The following is a 21704-nucleotide window of genomic DNA, read 5'->3' as shown; positions in this document are numbered from 1 at the left end:
GTGAAAAATCTTCCCGCATGTGTAAAATAACACACATGGGAATGATCAGAGGAGCACTAATGGCTACCTTCTTCTTTCTTTTTTATTTACAGTATCAATCTGTGAATTACTAACTTCTGAGTGCGGACAAAACGTCGCACTGATGTTGATGCACCACAAAAGGGTGAGTGCTATTCCTTGACCACCATGCAATGATTTCTTTCATTTGATAGGATTTAGTGATACTTAGCCCCATTTTTTCATTTATCATTACAGGTGCCCAATGACAATGGTTTTTAACCAACGTGCACTCTGAAAGATTTTTTGCGCCCCTCTCCCCCAAATCCCGTCCTGATGAAGACCCGTTGTTGAGGATTTGAACCACCCGGTTTATGGTTGGGTCGAAACGTCGACGACAATTCCCTGTGGGAGCCTGCACCTATTAACCCCTGCCCCTTGCCCCATTTCCAAATCCCGTTGCAAACTGTGCAAATTAAGGACTACGGAACTGTATATAGCATATAAGCTAGTAAAAAAGAAGTACATTTTTTACAAGCGTTCTCTAGGGCAGGCTCAATCTCTTGTATATAAATAATCTACACTTTGTCTCTTTGATCCTCTTGATCATTCACTTGAGCACACACTTTGATCTTTCTCTGTGCACGTTCTTCTTTTATTGTAGAAATATATCTTTGTTTACTATTAATGTAAATATGTGTATAAAGATACGTTGAATTCGAAACTTTGTTAAATTGTACATTAAACATGCCAATCTGATTGGATTCTTTTCAAACTCTAGGGTTTTTTGGTGCTTTCTGTATGATATTGTGTCAATGTGGGCTAATATTACCTATTGAACCAACAATACAGATTCAGTCTGGGTTTGATAAAAATTAACTTAACCAAATGCAATAATTGTTTTATATGTTAAATATATGTCGAGGACCAACTGTTTTCTATACTAGCAAATACCCAGGTCCTTTGACTAAACTGGGTCCACCCCTGTTTTGATAATAAATACATATAAGTACAGGCACTGTAAGATTGCCAGATGTCTTTCTCTGTCCTACTTACCCAAATAACGTTTGATGAAGCACTATTCATTCCCTATAGCACTACTCTCCCATTGCAGGCTGGTAGAGCGCTTTTAGTAACATGCACATTACATGTACAATACATTGCATAAGTGGGTAATGACAGCAGTATACATGTGTTTCATGTGACGGCGAGGGTCACAAGGTACAGGAGTCCCATATCCTTCACAGTCCACGGTGGGACGTTAGAAGGATTCTAGTTTTATGAGCTGCAAGTAACAAGCTACAACAATTACTAATCAGTCTTCTGCATGATACATGAGGGCTTTTTACTGCAGGCATTAACGTTATACCTGCCATACCCATCTCTTTGGTTCCTGGGACCAATATCACCGGTCTTCCATTAGCATCCATAAAATATTGCAAATAACATGCAGAATGCAACAGAGAAGCAGGGCTAAGCAAGGATGTGCGGCTCCTCTTGTAGATATTGGCAGGTAAACAGCCTAATCAAACTGCAGGATTCACAAGAGGTGGAGGGCCCTGGGCCAGGTACACTATTAAGAGGGCGCCCGAGTCAGTGAATTATGGGTTATTCAGGTCCCAAGGTGGCAAGATCAATGTTGTGGTAACTAGTCCTGTGAGAGTGAGACCTGCCCTTGTAGCACAATTAAGTGCGGGCAGGTTCAGATGGGGCATTACCATACGATAACCGGGTATCCATTATGTAATAAAGCACTTTGAGGCTAAAACCAGAACAGCACCCTGTGTACAAAGGTGTGTTTTTACCTAAGGGCGTGGCCTAAGAACAGTATCTACGCAATCCCCATTAGAGGTGCGGCTTGTGTAACTAAGGGCGTGTCTACGCAATCCTCATTAGAGGTGCGGCTTATGTAACTAAGGGCGTGTCCTAAGAACGGTTTAAGATATCTCCATAGTGGCAAAGGGGACTATGATAGAGGTGCACAAAACAGCGTCAGAAAGTAGCTAGGTGGGTGGGGGGGCTCTGTCATCGACGGGGGCCTCCTCCAGAGCTGTGGCGGAGTACAGGGCGATCTGGAAGCAGATGGACAGTAGGGGTACCTCTGCGGCAGAAGGATACAGTCTAAATACCTCTGCCTGGCACAGTAAGGGTGCCTGAGCCAAGAACCTGGAGCCGAAGGGGTTCCAGGAAACAGCGTCGGCGCCCTGTTAGTCCTTCGGGCGGTCGGGGGGCCTGAACCGACCGGGGGTGTGCCTCATCGCTCCGCCCTGACAGGGAGGGCGGGGTGTAACGAAATAAAATGGTAATTTACTGCACCGTCTGAGCATCGACTCGCCGTGCAAGATGGCTCCTTAGGCATGCGGGTCAGCGAGGGGCTGCCGCATTGGATCGCCTGTAAGATGACCCACCTTATGCTACCTGTTGTACGACATAAACCTGCAACAGTGCTTTCCCACAAATATGTCTCGTGAGTTTTCCTTGGTATATAAGTGTTAATGTGCGCAGAGCGGAGCGAGCGCTGGCGGTGTGGGCACTATGCCGGTGCCGCGCGACACGCAGGGGAGCATGGGCGGGACAGCGCCCTAGTCCCACACGACGGGCGAGCAGAGCTCGTAGCGCGTCATCCCCTTTGAGCCACCCTCCTCGCCAACAGCCAATAGGGAGGGCTCGCCTGGGGAAAGGGGCGTTCCTTCAAGTATAAATCAGGCCCAGCAACTATGCTCTGCCTCTTTTCCCGCGCCTGGGTCCTAGGCTCTGCGCTGATCCCACCCTGAACCCTGACCCAGCTGCAGAGCGGCGGGCTAAAGTTGTGAATTTGTTAATGGTCATGTTTTGTGTTGCAGGCGGAGTCACAGGGCGATCTGGAAGCAGATGGACAGTAGGGGTACCTCTGCGGCAGAAGGATACAGTCTAAATACCTCTGCCTGGCACAGTAAGGGTGCCTGAGCCAAGAACCTGGAGCCGAAGGGGTTCCAGGAAACAGCGTCGGCGCCCCGTTAGTCCTTCGGGCGGTCGGGGGGCCTGAACCGACCGGGGGTGTGCCTCATCGCTCCGCCCTGACAGGGAGGGCGGGGTGTAACGAAATAAAATGGTAATTTACTGCACCGTCTGAGCATCGACTCGCCGTGCAAGATGGCTCCTTAGGCATGCGGGTCAGCGAGGGGCTGCCGCATTGGATCGCCTGTAAGATGACCCACCTTATGCTACCTGTTGTACGAAATAAACCTGCAACAGTGCTTTCCCACAAATATGTCTCGTGAGTTTTCCTTGGTATATAAGTGTTAATGTGCGCAGAGCGGAGCGAGCCCTGGCGGTGTGGGCACTATGATCCAGAAGAGCAGCACCATTGTTAGCACTGACCAAAGCAGCTTTATGCCGGGACGAAGTATCAGGCCGTGCATGCGTAGGCTGCTGGTGGCCCTGTCGCAGACTCGCAGATTGCAAGGCAATGCTGCCCTGCTCTCCGTTAACTACTGGGAAGCATTTGACATAGTACACTGGCCCTTTATGCTAGCAGTTCTAGAAAGATAGGTTCGACTGGTGCTTTCTCAGATTTGTTAGGGCCCTCTACTTCTTCCTGTAGGCTCAAGTATTTGTGAACGGTGCCCTGTTATCCCCCTTTCCAATTTGCAGTGGCACACGCCAGGGGTGTCCCCTCTACGCTCTTCTTTTTGACTTGGACATCGAGCACTAGCCTGAATGGATCAGGAGAGGTGTGATTTTGTGGGAATCCCGGTTGCTTGAGGGCCCACAGGACAGAATCTTCCTCTATACGGATGACCTTCTCTTTATCCAATGCCCTACAGCTACTATCCTGAGAGACTTCCAAATGCTATGAGTCTTTGGTGATGCCTCGACACTCCAGGTGAACTGGGGGAAGTCAATATACTTTCCGGTTGTAGGCAATCCACCATGACATGCTTGCATCTCGCAACTAACAGAGGCCTACACTCACTTTAAGTATCTGGGCATGATGGCTACCACTGACTCACGCCGGAATTGGAACCTCAACATCAGCCCATCGCAAACGGGGCTCCAGAGGGATTGTGACAGCGGATCCAAAGTGCCCCGCACTCTTATTTGTCAGGGTGCGCTTTTAAAAATGGTGGCCCTCCCACGGATCCTAAATACAATCCAGAATTAACCGCATCTGCTACCCCAAACCATTTTTTCAATCATTGCAACACTCTCTCACATGCTTCTTATGGGCAGGGGGGACCCCGCGGGTTTCGTTTGCCAAATTCACTCAGTCTAAATACAACCCTGGTTTGAGGATCCCTAACCTACAATTGTTCTACTGGGAATCCCAACTTATTCTGCTGAATGACTGCCACTTACGTGATGGGAGACAAAGCGGTTTGTCTCTAACTATTTCTACTACAACCTCATGACTTATACTCCATAATATGGTGTCCAAACTCCTCACATGCTGCCCATGTTTACCAGCACCCAGCTGGAGTGCTGGAAGGCAACTGTTTGGCACTTTGGGATGCAGGGCAGACTGACTGTGATAACCCCACTCTGGCACGGCACATACCTCAGGCACATGGCCAACCTAAAAGGATTCATGACATGGGACTTCATAGGTATTTTCACAATGCATGGTCCAATAGCTGCATGAATCCTTCCATCAATTGGCAACCAGCTGCTCATTTTATAAGACCCCATTCTTTCAGTACTCGCAGTTATGGCATGCCTTTGATTTCCATGTTAACGAGTTGCAGGCACTACCCGAGTTCCATTCCCTAGAGGCTAGGCTCACCATGACACTTGGAGAGAAAGGGATATCACAAACCTTTAGTCTCTGAGAATTATGAGAAAAGATATTGATGTCTTAGACGACGATGAATGTACTGAGGCTACAATGGCCCCCAGGCTTCTGGCAGTCTTAGCTGGACTACATCTTATACTGTTCAAATACCTCCACCGTGTGCATTACCGTCCTGCTAAGCTGTGGTGGATGGGCAGAGCTCCATCGTCCGCATGCTGGCGCTATAACGCCATGGAGGGCACCTTCCCGCATGCTGTGCGGGAATGCCCAGTTAGTGCCACATTTTGGCACCTTTTCACACGCACACCTGGGGAGGGTACTGGGGTGCAATTTTCCACTGGATCCCCGTGTTTCACTGCTGCGAATCATGGAGGTCTGGAAGGGTGGCCAGATTGCACTCTTGCTGGTCAGACTTGGAAACCCAATTGCAAAATGCAGCCCCTCCGATTCTTGTGCGCTGGCAGAGTCGGAGGCCAGAGTATGTTTGACAAAATAGCAGATCATTTGACCCATGGACACAGCACAGCGAGGCGCGAGGCCTCTGATCTGAGGGTCAAAGGGGCTCCGGAGTGGGTGGTCGATGATTGGAATGTTAACGATTGGCTGGTTCCCTGGGTCGTGGGTCGAGGGGGAGGTAGGGTCAGTGGTTATGAAAGAGGTGCGTGTACCCTGTGAAACATGGTTTGGGTAGCGTAGGTTGGGTGACCAACCGTCTGTAAATTTCATGGACCGTCCGTAATTTGGATCTCACGTCTGTCCGTGGCGATCCCTTTTACGGCCTTTTGTCCGTAATTTCTGGCATTGGGGAACATCACTGTTCCCCTGCCAGAAGCCACAGTTCCTGATGGGGCCACCTCGCACTCCTATGAGCACAAGAGCAGCTCCACCCCGCCCATTATCATTTTATTGCCACAAACAGAACGACAATGGGCCAGTTTAGGCTCTTACAGCATGTGGTGGGCCTCCTCCTGCCTTGGTTTAAGGCAGGACATTCAGTCAGGTGGAAGAAATTAACCAACATGCCCATGCTGCTAGGTGAGAATCCAGTTCATGAAAAGGTTGCGAAACATGTTGAAAAAAAGGGTTATGAGTCTTTCACTGTCTCATCATTTTAAAACGGATGTATGACGTTAGAACGCATGCTTTTACCGCTCATGCTGTTACAACGCAGTTTTTACAACGCATACCATTACAACGCATAGCGCTTTAGAGTGCTGGATAGTGAATAGTTTAATTTACTATTCCAACTCCAGTCCCCGTGGACACTAGGGAAGGTGTTGGATAGTAAATTAAATCTATTCCCTATCCTAGAGCGCCCCCCAGCGCAATGCGTTGTAATGGTTTTCGTTGTAAAACCTGCGTTATAATAGCACTGCGTGGTAAAAGTTGCGTTGTAAAGGATTTTTCCCTTTTAAAACTGATGCACCTTCAATGTTATAGTCAACAAAGCCATGGTTGCTGCTTTTTTTTAATTTTATGCAACTAGCAACCATTGCCTAAGCCAATAGTTCTGGATTGTAGGTGTAACACTACTTGTTGTGTTATATATCTTTAAAAAAAACACGTTATTTCTGACTTTTATCAATTACAAACAACATCACTTTGCTTCAAAGTAGAGCGAGGGCAGAAAAGTATTACAGAATGTGCATTTGCATGCCAATTTTCTCAAAGCCCACTATCCTTTCAGGGAATATAAAAGGGTCCAGCTGGGCAGGCAGTGTCCTTGGAACCAAATATTCCTAAACCAGCCCCTTAATAAGCCCGAGTGATTGCAATGGCCATCTAACAGTAGGGAGACAACTGGGTATGTAGGAAAGAGGAAAGACAGGGGGGGGGGGAGAGAAGGGGGAAGCGGGGGAAACCTCTCTGGCTGAACCAAGAATGTTGGGGCGCAGATGCAGGGAATGACCCGCCCCCCCTGGGCATGGGCTTCTTTACTCTCGCCTACCCATCTGCGGCAGGGGCCTGTGCCTGACCATCTTGATGTGCGTGTAGAAAACTTTGCAGTAGTTCCCATATGTTCAGGGGACATGCCTGCGTGGGCATCAAATCCCAAAACTCAGAAAGTTGGGTGTGACAAAATGCTGGATTTTTAAGCCATTCATCCCTACGCGGCTTGCGCCTGCGACCCCAGCAGATGGCTACACGTCTCTTCGCCAGCAGCAACATCATGGCAGCGAGTATTCTTTGTTGTGTTATATATCTGGATGCAATGACAGAAGCAGCAAATTACCAGTCGCAGCACACTATGCTAAGATTTTTAGCTTACGTGTTTTAAGCCATGCCTTTAATTACAGAGACCCCCAGTTTTTCCATCCCACTTGAAGCCCTGTAAACGACATCATGTCACAGTGAGACTGTGCATTATGCACCACTCATGACTTCCACTTTTTCGGATTGCCTATTTACAGGCGCATAGTGAGCCCTCCCCTGTCCCACCCTTTGCTTTAGAAACTACAGCAGGGGTGAAGACCTTGATGGGCCTCTTCTGTATGCAACTCAGCAGACAAAGGCTCAGCTCATAAATAATGTGAAAAGGTGTGTAAGTGAAGGGATGGGTGGATGGCTGGATGGATTAGTGAAAGGGGGAATGGATGAATGAAAGGGTGAATGGATGGATAATGAGAGAAAGGATGGACGGATGAGTGAGTGGAAGGATGATGAGAGAAAAGGTAAATAGATGGATGCATGGGTGGACGGGTTGATGGACGGGTAAAAGGATGGATGGATGAGTGAAAGGATGAATGGATAAGTGAAAGGGTGGATGACAGGCGAGTGAGTAAATGGGTGGGTGGATGAGTGAACTGATGGATGGAGTGATGAATTGATAAGTGAAAGGGTGAATGGATGGATGGATGAGTGAAGGAGTGAAAGGGTTGATGGATGAGTGAAGAAGTGAAAGGGTGGATAGATGGATGAGTGAAAGGATGGATGAGTGATAGGGTCAATGGATGGATTCATGAATGGATGAGTAGATGGATGGGTGAATGCAAGGATGGATGGCTAATTGAAAGGGGGATGGAGAGAGAAAGGGAGGATGGATGGATGGATGACTAAAAGGGTGAGCTGAAGAGACACGTTAGTGATAGATTCCTTACCTTAGAATATCCCCAGGCGTCAGACTGGATCTGGAAAATTTTTGCGTAGCAATACCCCTGCGCCTCCGGCAGGCGTCGTCCGTGCCTCCGGGTCTGTCATCGGCGTCGTTGGCGCCGGAATGACGTCGTCGGAGTACTTAGACGCCGCCCTCGCGCGCTGACGTCAGTTCTTTTTTCCGCACCAGCTAGCGAAGATCCGGAGAAGCTCTACCCCTTAGTCATTTTTTTGACTAAACTTTTTGATCTTTTTGATCATCTCTTTTTCGAGTCTCTCGACTCCTACGGTGCCGGTAGGGATGCCCGGTTTCAAACCTTGCTCCAGGTGCGACCGACTGATGTCGGTTACTGACCCCCATCGCCAGTGCCTTCAGTGTCTAGGCCTCGACCACGACGACCGCACCTGCCCCGACTGCCGGGCCCTGACGTCGAAGGCTAGGCGGGAGCGGCGCCGTTGGGTGCCGCTCTCTACGTCATTTGGAGATTTCTATTTCCACGAACCGGCCCCATCCGTTGACCCTGAACTTCAGGAGATGGGTGATGAGGGTGATTGGGAGGGGTCTATGGGCCCTCTGGCACAGGAGTGCCAGTCTCAACAGGACTGGACATAGGAGCTTGGGGAGGCCAGTGGTATTGACACTTCGCCAGACACTGGATTTGTCTCCCCTCCCACCGTGGCTACGGAGGAGGGGGCTGCCTACAGTGTAGGGTTGACGCGGACAGCCAAGGCCTTGGGCCTGACGCTCCCCGTTGCGGCCGTGAGGACTAACCTCCTCATCGAGGTCCTTAAACCGCAAGCATGCTCCACTGAGCCTCTGCTGCTGTTTAATGAGGCCCTATATAACGTTCTTGTGGGCACTTGGTCCAAGCCCGCCACAGGTCAGCCTGTGGATAGGAACGTGGCCAGACGCTACCGCCCGGCCCGGGCGACCCTTGCTTTTTGTCCACCCATCCCACCCCCGAGAGCCCGGTCATCCAGGCCTCCACTTCCCAGACCGCATTCCCGACGGCTCCGCCTGATCGGGAATCCAAGAGGTACGAGCAATTCGGTAAGAAAGTGTCTCGTCCCTGAGTTTGGGACTGGGGTTTGTCAATACCGCATGCCTCTTGGGCCACTACACCCACACCCTGTGGGACACGGTCGCGGACGTGCTGCCACAATGCCCGGAGGAGGTCCAGGCTAAACTCGCCCAAGCCCTTGCGGAGGGTCGAGATGCAGCGCGCTACTCCATCCGGTGTGGGCTGGATACCGCGGACTCACTGGGAAGAGCGATGGCTACGACGGTGGCAGTTCGACGCCACGCCTGGTTGAGGTCCGCCAACTTTTCGGCCGATGTCCAGGCTACCCTTCTGGACATGCCGTTTGATGGCCGTCGCCTATTTGGCGACAAGGCAGACCATGCGTTTGAGCGTTTTAAGGACTCCAGGGCTACGGCCATGTCCTTGGGCCTCTCGGCCCCACGCCAGCAATCGGGTGCCTTTCACTCCTTTCGTGGCAAGGAAGGGGCGCCCCCGCACGTGCTGCCAGCCACGCACCGCAGACTAATACACAGCGCGGTGGCGGCCGTGGAGACTGCCGTGCCGGCGGTCGGGGACAACGGCGAGGCCAGTCCACACCTTCCCCTGCAGCATCTGCCTCAAAACCCTCCTAGTCCGTGCTTTCAGGCCCATGTGAGGCCAGTGGGAGGCAGGGTCCGCCATCACCTCTTCCACTGGTGCACTGTCACATCGCACAGGTTGGTGCTGCAAATCGTCCGAAGGGGCTACTCCCTCCCCTTCGAGGCGACCCCTCCAGCCATGCCACTGCAGTACCACCGCGTGTCGGGGGATCACTTGCAACTTCTGCAAGAGGAAGTATCGGCCCTCTTGGCCAAGGGGGCCATCAAGCGTGTTCCTGGGCCGGAAGTAGGGTGTGGTTGTTACTCCCACTACTTTCTGGTTCCCAAGAAGGGCAAAGGGGGCCTACGCCCTATCTTGGACCTACGGAACGTCAACGGCTTCCTCCGGAAAGAGAAGTTCAAGATGCTGACATTGGCTCAGGTCTTAGCTGCCCTAGACCCTGGAGACTGGATGGTAGCGTTGGACTTGCAGGACGCTTATTTTCACATCCCCGTCCTGCCGGCCCACCGGCGTTACCTGCGGTTCACGGTAGGCCACGAGCACTTTCAGTTTACCGTGCTCCCCTTCGGCCTTACCAGCGCCCCACGGGTGTTCACGAAAGTGATGGCGGTGGTCGCAGCTCATCTGCGCAGGTTAGGGGTTTCAGTCTTCCCCTACCTAGATGACTGGTTGTTAAAGGCGGGCTCGCCCCAGACAGTCGTCAGCCACCTCCAGACTACGGCCGACCTCCTGCACCTGCTGGGGTTCTCCATCAATGTGCCGAAGTCACACCTGTGTCCCTCTCAGAAGCTCCACTTTATCGGAGCGGTTCTAGACTCGGCGCAGTTTCGGGTTTATCCTCCCAAACAGCGGGTTCGGGATATTCAGGCTCTGATTCCGATCTTTCAGCCGTTGTCCCGAGTCTCGGTCAGGTTGACGCTGCGGCTTCTGGGGCTGATGGCCTCCTGCATCCTTCTGGTGCATCACGCCCGGTGGCGGATGCGGGCTCTGCAGTGGGACCTGAAGTTTCAGTGGGCCCAGCATCAGAGCAACTTGTCCGACCATGTTTTGATCTCGGAGGACACTGCAAGACAGTTGCGGTGGTGGCTCACGGACCGCAATTGGGTCAGCGGCAGATCCCTCTCCCTACCCCAATCGGAGCACGTAGTTGTGACGGACGCGTCCCTCCAGGGCTGGGGGGCCACATGGGAGAGGCAGAGATCAGAGGCCTCTGGTCTCCGGCGGAGTCCCAGCTCCACATCAAACCTTTTGGAGCTGCGGGCGATCCGGATTGCACTGAAGGCATTCCTCCCCTCTGTCCGGGGGAGTGTAGTGCAGGTGTTCACGGACAACACCACCGCCATGTGGTACTGCAACAAACAGGGCGGGGTGGGGTCGTGGACCCTATGCCAGGAGGCTCTGCGCCTCTCGCAGTGGCTGGAACATCAGGGCGTGACCCTGGTGGTTCAGCACCTGGCAGGTTCGCTGAACGCCAGGGCGGATGAACTCAGCCGTCGGTGCATGATTGATCACGAATGGCGTCTGAACTCGGATGTGGCGCAAGGCCTCTTTCAGCAGTGGGGAGAGCCTTGGTTAGATCTATTTGCCACCGAAGAGAACGCGCAATGTCTTCAGTTCTGCGCGTTGGAATTTCCAAGGCGGCACTCGTTCGGAGACGCTTTTCGTCGCGAGTGGTGTTGCGGTCTGTTGTACGCCTTTCCGCCTATACCACTTCTGCCCAGAGTGCTGAAGAAGATCAGGCGCGACCGGGCCCAATTTATCCTTGTGGCTCCGGACTGGGCACGGAGATACTGGTATCCCGAGCTACTCAGCATGTCTGTCGATCCCCCGATTCGTCTGCCTCTTCGGAAGGGCCTTCTGTTGCAGCAGCAGGGGACGGTCCTCCACCCGAACCTGTCCAGTCTCCACCTACAAGCTTGGAGATTGAGCGGCGACAGTTGAGGCCATTTGACTTGCCTCCCGAAGTCTGTAATGTCATTCTGGCAGCCAGGCGTCCCTCCACAAAGTCGGTATACGCCTGCAGGTGGAACAGATTTGTGGCATGGTGCACAACAAAGGCTGTGGATCCTCTCTCTGCACCCCTTTCTGAGGTTCTCCTCTTCCTTCTTCCCTGTTGCCCAGCAGGGCTCTGCTCTGGGCACTATCAAGGGCTACCTTTCTGCCCTTTCCGCCTTCTTAAGGCTTCCTGATCAGCCTTCTTTGTTCAAGTCCCCAATTGTAAATAGGTTTTTGAAGGGCCTCACACACATGTTCCCTCCTGTTCCTTTCGTGATGCCCCGTTGGGACTTGAATATTGTACTTACTTACCTAATGTGTGCTCCCTTTGAGCCGCTCCATAACTGTCCTCTCCGTCTTCTTACTTTGAAGACTGCCTTCCTGGTTGCCATCACCTCTGCCAGGAGAGTGAGTGAGCTCCAGGCTCTTTCTTACACACCTCCTTTCCTCTCTGTCCATCCGGACAAGGTTGTGTTGCGGACAAGACCCTTTTTCCTGCCCAAGGTTGTCACGGCCTTCCACATCGGGCAGTCCATCACCTTGCCCACCTTCTTTCCTCATCCGCATCCCTCTAAAGAGGAGGAGCGGCTCCATCGTCTGGACCCAATACGTGCGCTGTCATTCTATCTAGACCGCACACGCCAGTTCCGAGTGGATGACCAACTCTTCGTTGGTTTCATGGGCGCTAAGAAGGGACGGGCGGTGCACAAGAGGACCATCTCTAGGTGGATCATCTTGTGCATCCAGGCGTGTTACTCCTTGGCTAAGAAGGAACCCCCTGTTGGGCTGAGGGCTCATTCCACTCGGGCCACGGCAACTACGACTGCCTTAGGACGAGGAGTGCCCTTGCAGGACATTTGTCAGGCAGCTACGTGGGCCTCGCTGCACACGTTTGCGAGACACTACTGCCTGGACAGCCAAGTCCGGAGGGATGGCTTCTTTGGCCGTTCCGTCCTCCAGGGCTTTCTGGTGTGATTATTGGTTCGCAGACCCACCACTGGGGTTGGTATTGCTGGGGTATCTATTCTAAGGTAAGGAATCTGTCACTAACGTGTCACTTTCAGATGCACAAGTTACTACTTGTGTAACGATATATCTGTAAGAGACATTAGTTAGTGATAGATTCCTTACCGACCCACCCATCCTCCCCGTTCTGCGAACCGATATCTAGGGTTAAGGTCATCCCCTTTCAGGGCCCTAGTTTCATGCCACCAGTGTTGGTTCTATCATGGCTCTGCGTATCTGGCGCGGAAAAGCTGTGTATCAGAACTGACGTCAGCGTGCGACTACGTCATTCCGGCGCCAACGACGCCGACGACTGACGCGGAGCCACTGACGACGCCTGCCGGCACGCAGGGGTATTGCTTCGCAAAAATTTTCCGGATCCAGTCTGACGCCTGGGGATATTCTACGGTAAGGAATCTATCACTAACTAATGTCTCTTACAGATATATTGTTACACAAGTAGTAACTTGTGCAATGGGTGGAAGGATGAGCGACTGGGTGGGTGAATGAGTAAATGAAAGGATGGCTGGATAGGTGAAAGGGTGGATGGATGTATGAGTGAATGGATGGATGAGTGGAAGAGTGGATGGATGAGTGTACGGATGGATAAGGTGAAAGGATGAATGGAGGGATGGATGAGTGAAAGGGTGAATGGAGGGATGGATGAGTGGAATGATGGATGGACGGAAGGATAAATGATGGATAGTTTGGCAAATGGTTGAATATTGATATGGATGGGTCCACAGATGGAAGGACAGAATGAATAGTGAAAGACTGAATGATGGATGAAAGAATGATCACACCTTGTAACCCCCATTATATTAAGTACATTTCTTATAGATTGATTTTCACATTTATTTGAGTAATTGTCTCTATATAATATGTGTGTGATGTAACGCACTCCGACACCCTGTTCTTCTTACTTGGGATGAATTGCACTGTAAGAGAAATTAAATACAGATGAGAGAGGGTCTATGTGAAGAGGAGGGTCACCATTGGAGGATGGTAGCAAGGCCGGACTAGTCAGACCGGGCATAGGGCGTTTCCCTGGGAGGCTGGAAAGGTAGGGGTGGCGGTTTTGTTACCTCAAAAAGACCGGCACATTTGCTTAAAGCTGCAGGCATACTGAAAAACCATGAAGTGCACAATTGTCTCAACTTAATATAAACTTCTTTTCACTTGTACTTAAGTGGTTGTCTATTTACTTACTTATATACTACTGCGCGACCTCTTCTGATGTGTCTGTAAAACGTACCTTTTGTTCTGAATTTTGACCTCTTGTCCTGAATTTGTGTCCTGAATTTCGACCCTTCGTCCTGAATTTTTACACTCGCCGTCCTGAATTTGCACCATGCCAGTTGGTCACCCTAAATGTAGGAGTATACTTACTGTTTATATGATTTAACAATATACTGTTTTATACGGGTTGAAATGGTAATAAAATGCTTGATTAAAATTATTAGGGCTCTCTGAATATCATATTTTAATGGCAAATGCTTACAAGGGAATTATGTGCATAGTTTATAGGCTACACAGAAAGACGGGGTTTTAGTTATTAATCAATCCTATGCCTCTTTTCACTTGGGCGATTATCTTGGTTAAAAAGGCATTCTGTGTTTTTCTAACAGGTAAGAAATCAAAGCCTTTTAGTAGCATACACGAAGCAGTGAAAGCCGGGGATGTAGAACAACTTGCGGCTATGGTGAAAAGTGGAGCCAGCGTAAATGAGGCTGACTCCATTCATAAATTTACACCTTTGCACTGGGCTGCCCACTCTGGAAGTTTGGAGGTAAGGACTATTTAACATTTTTGCATGATCGATATGGAAATTCAGTAACTTTGAATTATTTGGTTGAGAACAACTGAAACGTGCAAAAAATGTGAAAGAAAAATGAAAATTGTTTAGATTACTTACTGAATTTTTTAAATTTTGTTTCTTTTACGAACGTTTTATGTGGCTTGAAGGAAAGCAATGCAGATTGGGATATACATGATTTGGATTAACTAATATATCCAAACAAACACAAGCTGCTAAGTGTGCGCGATAATGTTTTATTTGAATACATGTTTCAGGAATTTTCATTTTTTTTTTTTTTTGTAAGACGTTTATTAGTGTTCAAAAAGTGCAGTACATATAGCCAAGCCTACAACCCAGCGGGCCGGCTGCAAAAAGGCAGTAGATCTCGAGGGTGAGGGACTTCAAAAAAGGGCTTGTGGTTGCGCCCCTCTTGTCACCAGCAGGTTAAACTTCAGATATCGCAGTCTCAGCACTACCTTTCAGTATTCATACAGATCCATAAGTGACGTCTTAGTTTACATTTTTACTAGAACCCAACCATGAATTCAGCAAATGAAACAGAACAATTCGTATCGGCATGTCCCTGTGCCGCCACCGCAGCTGCGCCGCGTCGTGTCTGTCTTGCTTGCACGGTGCTAAAGTAAGACCCCTTTGTATGATGCAGTGAATAGTGATGGTGTGACGGTATATTGGTGGGTCAGTGAAGCACTCGCGCAAAGAAACGCAAACTTGGATTGGGACAGCTCCAGCAGGTCGTGGTGCCTCGCCTGTCGCCTGCCAGGCGGGGGGCGCGAGTAGCAGTCAAGCGGGGTAGCCCAGCCATTGTTTTGGCAGATGTCATTTTCGCCTGGACTCGCCGTCAGGGAAGCGGCTAGTGGCGTCTGTCCGCCATGGCGTGGAGAGGTGCTGGGGCTACAGTAGTGTCTCAGGAGTCCGATACATCAAACATGTGAACATATAAGGGGAAGGGGAGGGGGGGGGGGGTGGAGTGTACCTACGGGAGCGTTGTAACGGTTCGGAGCTGGGGACGAGTGGTAAAGTGGCAGCTGCTGGAGAGCACTCGTGCGGGTGGCTGCTCGCGTCTGCGGCCTGCGCGCGCGGTGGCCGGTGTCCAGGGCTGGGGGGGGGGGGGGCGCGATGCGCAATGGCGGCGGTGGTGCCGCCCACCATGCTGTCACCCCATGGCGCTCGTCTAGCACAGCTGTCCCTACGTGAGTCCTCTAATCGCACCCTCGCCCTGCAAGGACCCCAGGATACCATCCCAATGCTGCGCGATCGGGAATTGCCTCAGGCCCGCTATTTCCTCCCGGCGAAGCGCTGTGCCTTCCGCTGTAGCCCAGTTGGTGAAGGAAGCGAACCAGTGTGCTGCGGTGGGTGGTTCCCGCCGTTTCCAGTGCCTGGTGAGCAGCCTCTTGGCCGTGATGAGGCCCAGATCCCAGAACCGGGCTAGTGTTTTATTCAGTTTGGTCCTTCTATATAGCCCGAGGATGCAAGCCTCCCACGTTGCAGGCAATCCCGGGCCCGTGCAGTGAGTTAGGAGCGATGTTACCTCCCCCCAGTATGTAGCCAGAGATGGGCAGTACCAGAGCATGTGCAGGATGTCCGCGCCCAGCAAGTCGCATCTGGGACATGCGGCAGTGTCGATCGCAAAATACTTATTTATCCTATCTGGTGTCAAGTAAGCCTGGTGCAATATGTACAACTGGATAATGCGGAAGCGGGAGTTGCGGGGGACGTTCACAGGGCTGGCCAGGACCAGGTTCCACTCTTTATCAGTCCAGTCCCTCCCCCTTTGGGCTGCCCATTTGTCCCTGATCTGCTGTGTGGATTTTTGTGTGTGGATGAGAAGCGCTTGTGCCAGCCAGTGTGTGATGTGCGAGCCTCTGCCCATAACATGCAGGTATTGGATTAGATAATGCATCGGTGGCTCCTCTTGGATGTCTCCCCAGGAGTCAGTATATGTCCGCAGTATCGACGCGTGGAGCAAGAATTGTCCTGCCGGCAGGCCAGAGCTCCCTGACAAATCCGCAAATGGAAGCAGGGCCCCGTCTGCATACAGGTCGCCCATGGTTTCCACTCCGGCCGCGATCCAGTGTTCCAGGTTGCGGGGCGTTATCATCCCGTTCCTCCTGGGAGTGCCCAGCAGTGGGAGGGCCGGGGCATACGGTCTGACGGCCTGCGTCAGTTTCAGGCTACGGACAAAGCACTTACGGGCCACAGCCATGTGCAGGGGTAGGGGGCGAGGTCCCTTGGTCAACGGATGGAACAGGGCGCACACCTGGGAGTGGGTCCATTGGCGATCCGAGTTGGCCGTGTCGTCAAGGTGGGTGTCATTCAGCCAGTACGTCACCCATTGTAGCTGTGCAGCTAGGTAATATAGCTCCATGTTGGGGACTGCCAGTCCACCCTCCGTAGTAGGGGAATATAACTTAGCCAAGGCCACGCGCGGACGTCCCGCGCTCCAGATCAAGCCGCGGAGCATTGTTTCCAGGTCGCGGAATATCCGCGAGGGGACATATGTTGGGATGTTCGCAAAGTGGTAGAGTAGCCTAGGGAGCGCTATCATTTTAGACAGTGCTATCCGGCTGGGCACGTTCAACGGCAAGGTCTTCCAGAAGGACATCTGGGCCCTCAGTGAGGAGATGGCACGCGTCAAATTGCCTTCCAGTATGTATTGTGGGTCTCTGTAGATGTGTAGCCCAAGGTACTTGAACGTGGTTGGGTACCATGTGAGCCGAGTCCCTCCGAGGTGTACATCGCATTCCCCCTGGTCCGGGCTGAACGCGTATATGCCCGACTTGGTCCAGTTGACCCTGAGGCCGGAGACCTCCGCAAAGGTCTGGAAGATGTCCGACAGCTCGGCGGGCATCTCAGTAAGGTCCCGCACATAGAGCAGCAGGTCATCTGCGTAGAGCGAAACCGTGTGTATTCCATCGGCCAGTGGGATCCCCCACTCCGCTCCTTTGTCCCGCAGCAAGGCCGCCAAGGGTTCAATGGCCAGAGAGAAGAGGAGGGGCGACAGGGGGCAGCCCTGTCGGGTGCCCCTGCGCACCCTGATCTTCTCTGACAGAAGCCTGCCCGTCCGCACTTGGACACTGGGTCTCTGGTAAAGCAGTCCGACCATTTCCGCGAAGGCATCTCCCATACCTAATTTTTCCAACACTGCCCCTAGGTATGGCCACTCCACAGAGTCAAAGGCCTTTTCCAGGTCTAATACCAGACACCCTGATCTCGGCCAATGTGCTGCAGCCGCTTCCTGAACCCGGAAGAGGCGACGCAGGTTGCGAGAGGTGCTCCTCGCCGGCATGAAGCCATTCTGATCCTCATGCACCAGGGTCTGGACCTCCAGGGCCAAGCGTCGGGCCAGGAGGGAGGTAAAGATTTTATAGTCGGTGTTCAGCATGGCTAACGGCCTATAAGACCCCATGTGCGTACCGTCCCTGCCTGGCTTCAGTAGTGAGACCAGGTTCGCCTCATTGAGCGAGTCCGGGAGTGTCGAGTCCTCAATTGCGTTGTTGTACAATTTGAGCATCTCCGGGACCAGTACGTCCGAGCACGCCTTAAAGAATTCGGCTGGCAGACCATCCGGGCCAGGGGATTTGCCATTGGATAACGCGAAAATTGCTTCACGCATGTCGTCTGGGGTGAATGGCGCCCCTAGAGCGTCCTTCTGCGCGTCCGTGAGGGAAGGCAGGGGGATGTCCGCAAGGTAATCCGCAATGTAGGCCGTGGAGACCCGCAGTTGTGATTTGTAGAGGGTCTGATAGTGCCCCACAAACGCCTGATGTATCTCATTTTGGGTGTACACCACGTCTCCCTCAGCCGTGCGGATGGCGGACACCGGTTCCGTGCGGTTCTCCTGTCTGACCAGCCAGGCCAGTAGCCTCCCAGGCTTGTCACTGTACTGGTGTACTCGTGCCGAGTGAGCCGCGAAGTTGACGTGCCGCAGCCTTTCTAGCAATTCTTCGTGTTCCGCTCGGGCCTCCCTCAGTCGGTCTCCCGTGCCGCCTACCGCCTCCTGCTCCCAGCGGAGTAAATCCGCCTCCACCCTGCGCAGTTCCGCCTCCAACTTTTTCTGTATGCCTCCCTGAGTGCTCAGGCAATGCCCCCGCACCACCACCTTGAAGGCGTCCCATTCCACTCTCGGGGAGGACGCTGTGCCCGAGTTATCTTCGAAGTATTGCGCTGCGCAGGCCTGCAGGGAGTCCCTAAAGGGGCCGTCTAATAGCAGAGCAGGCTGTAGCCGCCATGTGGGGATGGGTGGGTGCGGGCGTTCCCAAGCCACGTGCAGGGTGTGTGGGTTGTGGTCCGAATGTGTCCGGCCTAGGTATTGGGAGTCAGTGATGTGTGGCAATAGTTCCGTTGATACCATGTACCTGTCAAGGCGGACATGTAGCGTGTGTGCCCCTGAGTAATGTGAATACACCCTAGCGTCCGGGTTGTGCGCGCGCCAAGCATCTTTCAGGTCCCATTGTGTTGCCCACTGCGTGAGTGCCTTCGTGGCCCCCAGGGATGCTGCCTCAGGCCTGGGCGGGACCGAGCGGTCCCTCGCAGGGTCCAGTACCATGTTATAGTCGCCACCCAGTATCCATGGGACCCCATGCCAAGGTGCCAGTTTCTCTGAGATGCGCGCCAGGAAAGTTCCCTGATCAGTGTTGGGAGCGTATATAGACGCCAGGACTACTGGTTGCCCGTCCATGCGGCCCTTTACCAGGACATACCTCCCCTCGGGGTCTGTGTGTACCTCGGACATTGTGAAGGGAGTGCCCGGTTTCACCCACAACAGTGCTCCGCGGGCAAACGAGGAGTAATCAGTGGCATACAATTGTCCCCTCCATCTACGCCGCAGCGCAGCTACCTCAGCCCCACTCAGATGTGTTTCTTGCAGGAGTGCAACCTGCACATGTTGTCTTTTCAGGTAGGAGTATATTTGATACCTGCGCGCAGGGGTGTGCATGCCTCTAATGTTCCAAGTACACAGCTGTATCGCAGTCATGCTGGCAGCCTATACCCCCCCTCAACATTGCTACGAACAGCAGCTCCGCCAGGCGCCCCCACAGCCGCTCTCCCATTCCCCCCGCAACCCCCCCCTACAGTACACTCAACAATGTTCGGAAAGACATTAGGGTGAGGAAAAACAATGAATAACAATAACCAACAGCGGGCGTATCCCACTAAAATACCAAAAGGGCAGTGGCAAAACGGGCCACCGTCCATGCTCTCAAGTGAGAGAATCAACCTTACTCGTCTAAGGGGCAGTGTGCGCCAAGCACAGTCTCGGCAATGAGGATGTGTAGTTAGTTAGGGAGAGCGTATCCCCTCCCTGAGCCCAGCAGCACCAGGTGTAGGCGGCCGCCGTCCGCGCTCCGATGCTCAAAAGTACTCTGTTCAGGTGTGGTCTCAGCAGTGCGAGTCTCTGCAGGTGTGGGGCAGAGTGTCCTGTGCCATGGGCCGCGGGCCTCCGCCGGAGGGAACACCCCCTCGCCCGGATCAGCCCACGGGGTCAACCAGAGTTGGGTGTATGTCGCGCGGCAACCCCCCCGTGGCCCACCCCATCAACCACCCGCACCACAAGGGCAGTACTCACAGTTCCAGGTGTCCACTGTTCAAACGGCAGGCAGGGGGGGGTGGGGGACATCCCCAGCAGCGGCGGGCGCCAGACGCAGTCCAACGTCCATTCGACCGCCGCCGGCCCCCTCCTCCAGGGCTTAGCCATTGCAAACGTCACCTCCGGAATCAGTGAATCAGGTCGGAGGTTTGTGGCGTTACATCGGGCAGGTCGACGGAGATCTGTGAGTTCGGGATCCCGTAGATGGCCTCGTCATCATCGCTCGGTATTGTCCGTCTGTTGTCGTCGAAGACCATCACTTGCGATGGTGGGTCACTCAGCTGGGAAACCATCCGGAGTGCGTCTCGCTGTTCCTGGAGCATCTGGTCGACCGGGGGAGAGTGGCGCGACCCTTCCTCCTGGTGCTGGGATCGTTGGGTTCTCTGCCTGCGGCGGCGCCGGGGCCCACGCGGTCTGGGCCTCGGCCCACCTCCTCGGTAGTTTTTAGGCGCTGTGTCCGTGCCCCCGTCGAGCCATTCACTGACCTCCTCAGGAGTGCCGAAGAAGTAAGTGCTATCCCCCGCCACCACTCTCAGCTTGGCGGGAAAAAGTAGGGAGTACTTGAGGCCTGCGGTGCGTAGTCTCCGCTTCACTTCCATGAAGTCATGCCTCTGGCGTTGGACTTGGACGGTATAGTCCGGGAAGAACATGATTGTCGCATTGTCGATACGTATATCACCCAGTCGCCGAGCTTCCCGCAGCACCGTGTCCCTGTCTCTATAGTTCAAGATCCTGAAGATCAGTGGTCTCGGGTTGGCGCCAGTGGTATGGGGCCTTGTCGGCACTCGGTGAGCGCGCTCCACAACGAAATGGGGTGATAGCGAGCCCTCAGGCATCAGGGTCCGGAGCCAGTCTTCCACATGTCGCTCTGGGTGGTTCCCCTCCCATTTTTCAGGGACCCCCACGAGTCGGACGTTGTTACGTCTCGCCCTCCCTTCCGCGTCCTCAGCCCTGTCTTCCAGGAACTCTACTCTGTTCAGGAGATCCTGCACCTGTCTGTCCGTCTGGGCGACTTTGGGTTCAATCTCCTTCACTGCGCCTTCCAGGGTCTTGGTCCGATCGGATAATTTCCTGTGGTCGTCTCGCAGGAGGGTCAGGTCCACAGCAACTCCGTCTATTTTGGACTCAAGTGAGGTCCTGGTCTGCTGGAGCGATTGTTCCATGCGTTCCACGGCCGCCAGCACGCTGTCTAGTCTCGCGGCCAATTGGTCAGCCGCCATTTTGTGTAGCAGTTTGTCTGTTTTCCCCTTCGACGGGTCCCCGCCCGTCCCGGTGCGCGTCCGCACTCCCCCGGACATGTGCAGATGGTGTCTGTCCAGCAGGGTCGTCGCCCACTCCGGTGGTGGCACCTCCGGAAGCGCAGCTCTCCTGGGCGGGGGGTTCAGTGGTCAGCAGCCGCCTTTTCAATCAGGGCCGTCGTTGTCGCGTCTGGGGGGGGGCCTGTCGGGCGGGCCCGCGCCCCGCCACCCCTGGGCTGCGCTCCGTCGGTCCGGTAGCGGCGGAGGCCGGGGCGATGCGTGCAGCGAGCGCGCCCCCTGGGTCCGGGCGTCACCCTCCAGGTCAGGTCTCCCCACCACGTGTGCCCCGGGTTTCTCCAGGCAGGAGACAAGGGTCCCTCCGTGTGTCTCCGGTACAGGGGGGTTGTTTAGAAAAAGAAAAATTAGCACCAGGTTATGTGAACATATTTACATCATACTAGTGAACGCTAAAAAAATAAAGTCAATGCCTAGGTGAATTTAGTAGGAAAATATTTTTCTTTTATTTTATTTTAATTATAAACTGTATTCCCATATTTAAATCGATTAATATCTGGTT

At 53.1% G+C, this 21704-nt stretch overlaps 1 protein-coding gene across 3 annotated transcripts in view; it reads left to right on the top strand.

Moving 5' to 3' along the window:
* The window catches only part of ANKRD42 (ankyrin repeat domain 42), a 322945-nt gene that overhangs the window by 72617 nt on the left and 228624 nt on the right, over window positions 1-21704 (top strand). For all 3 annotated transcript variants that reach the window (XM_078656238.1, XM_078656237.1, XM_078656239.1), the window contains exon 2: window positions 14112-14272. In XM_078656238.1, the coding sequence (XP_078512364.1) occupies window positions 14112-14272 (161 nt within the window). The remainder of the gene's footprint in view (window positions 1-14111; window positions 14273-21704) is intronic.

The sequence above is a fragment of the Lissotriton helveticus genome, chromosome 8 (assembly GCF_964261635.1).
Source record: "Lissotriton helveticus chromosome 8, aLisHel1.1, whole genome shotgun sequence".
Lineage (NCBI taxonomy): Eukaryota > Metazoa > Chordata > Amphibia > Caudata > Salamandridae > Lissotriton > Lissotriton helveticus.
The sequence above is the reverse complement of the archived record's forward strand: the minus strand, read 5'-3'. Positions and strand labels throughout refer to the sequence as shown.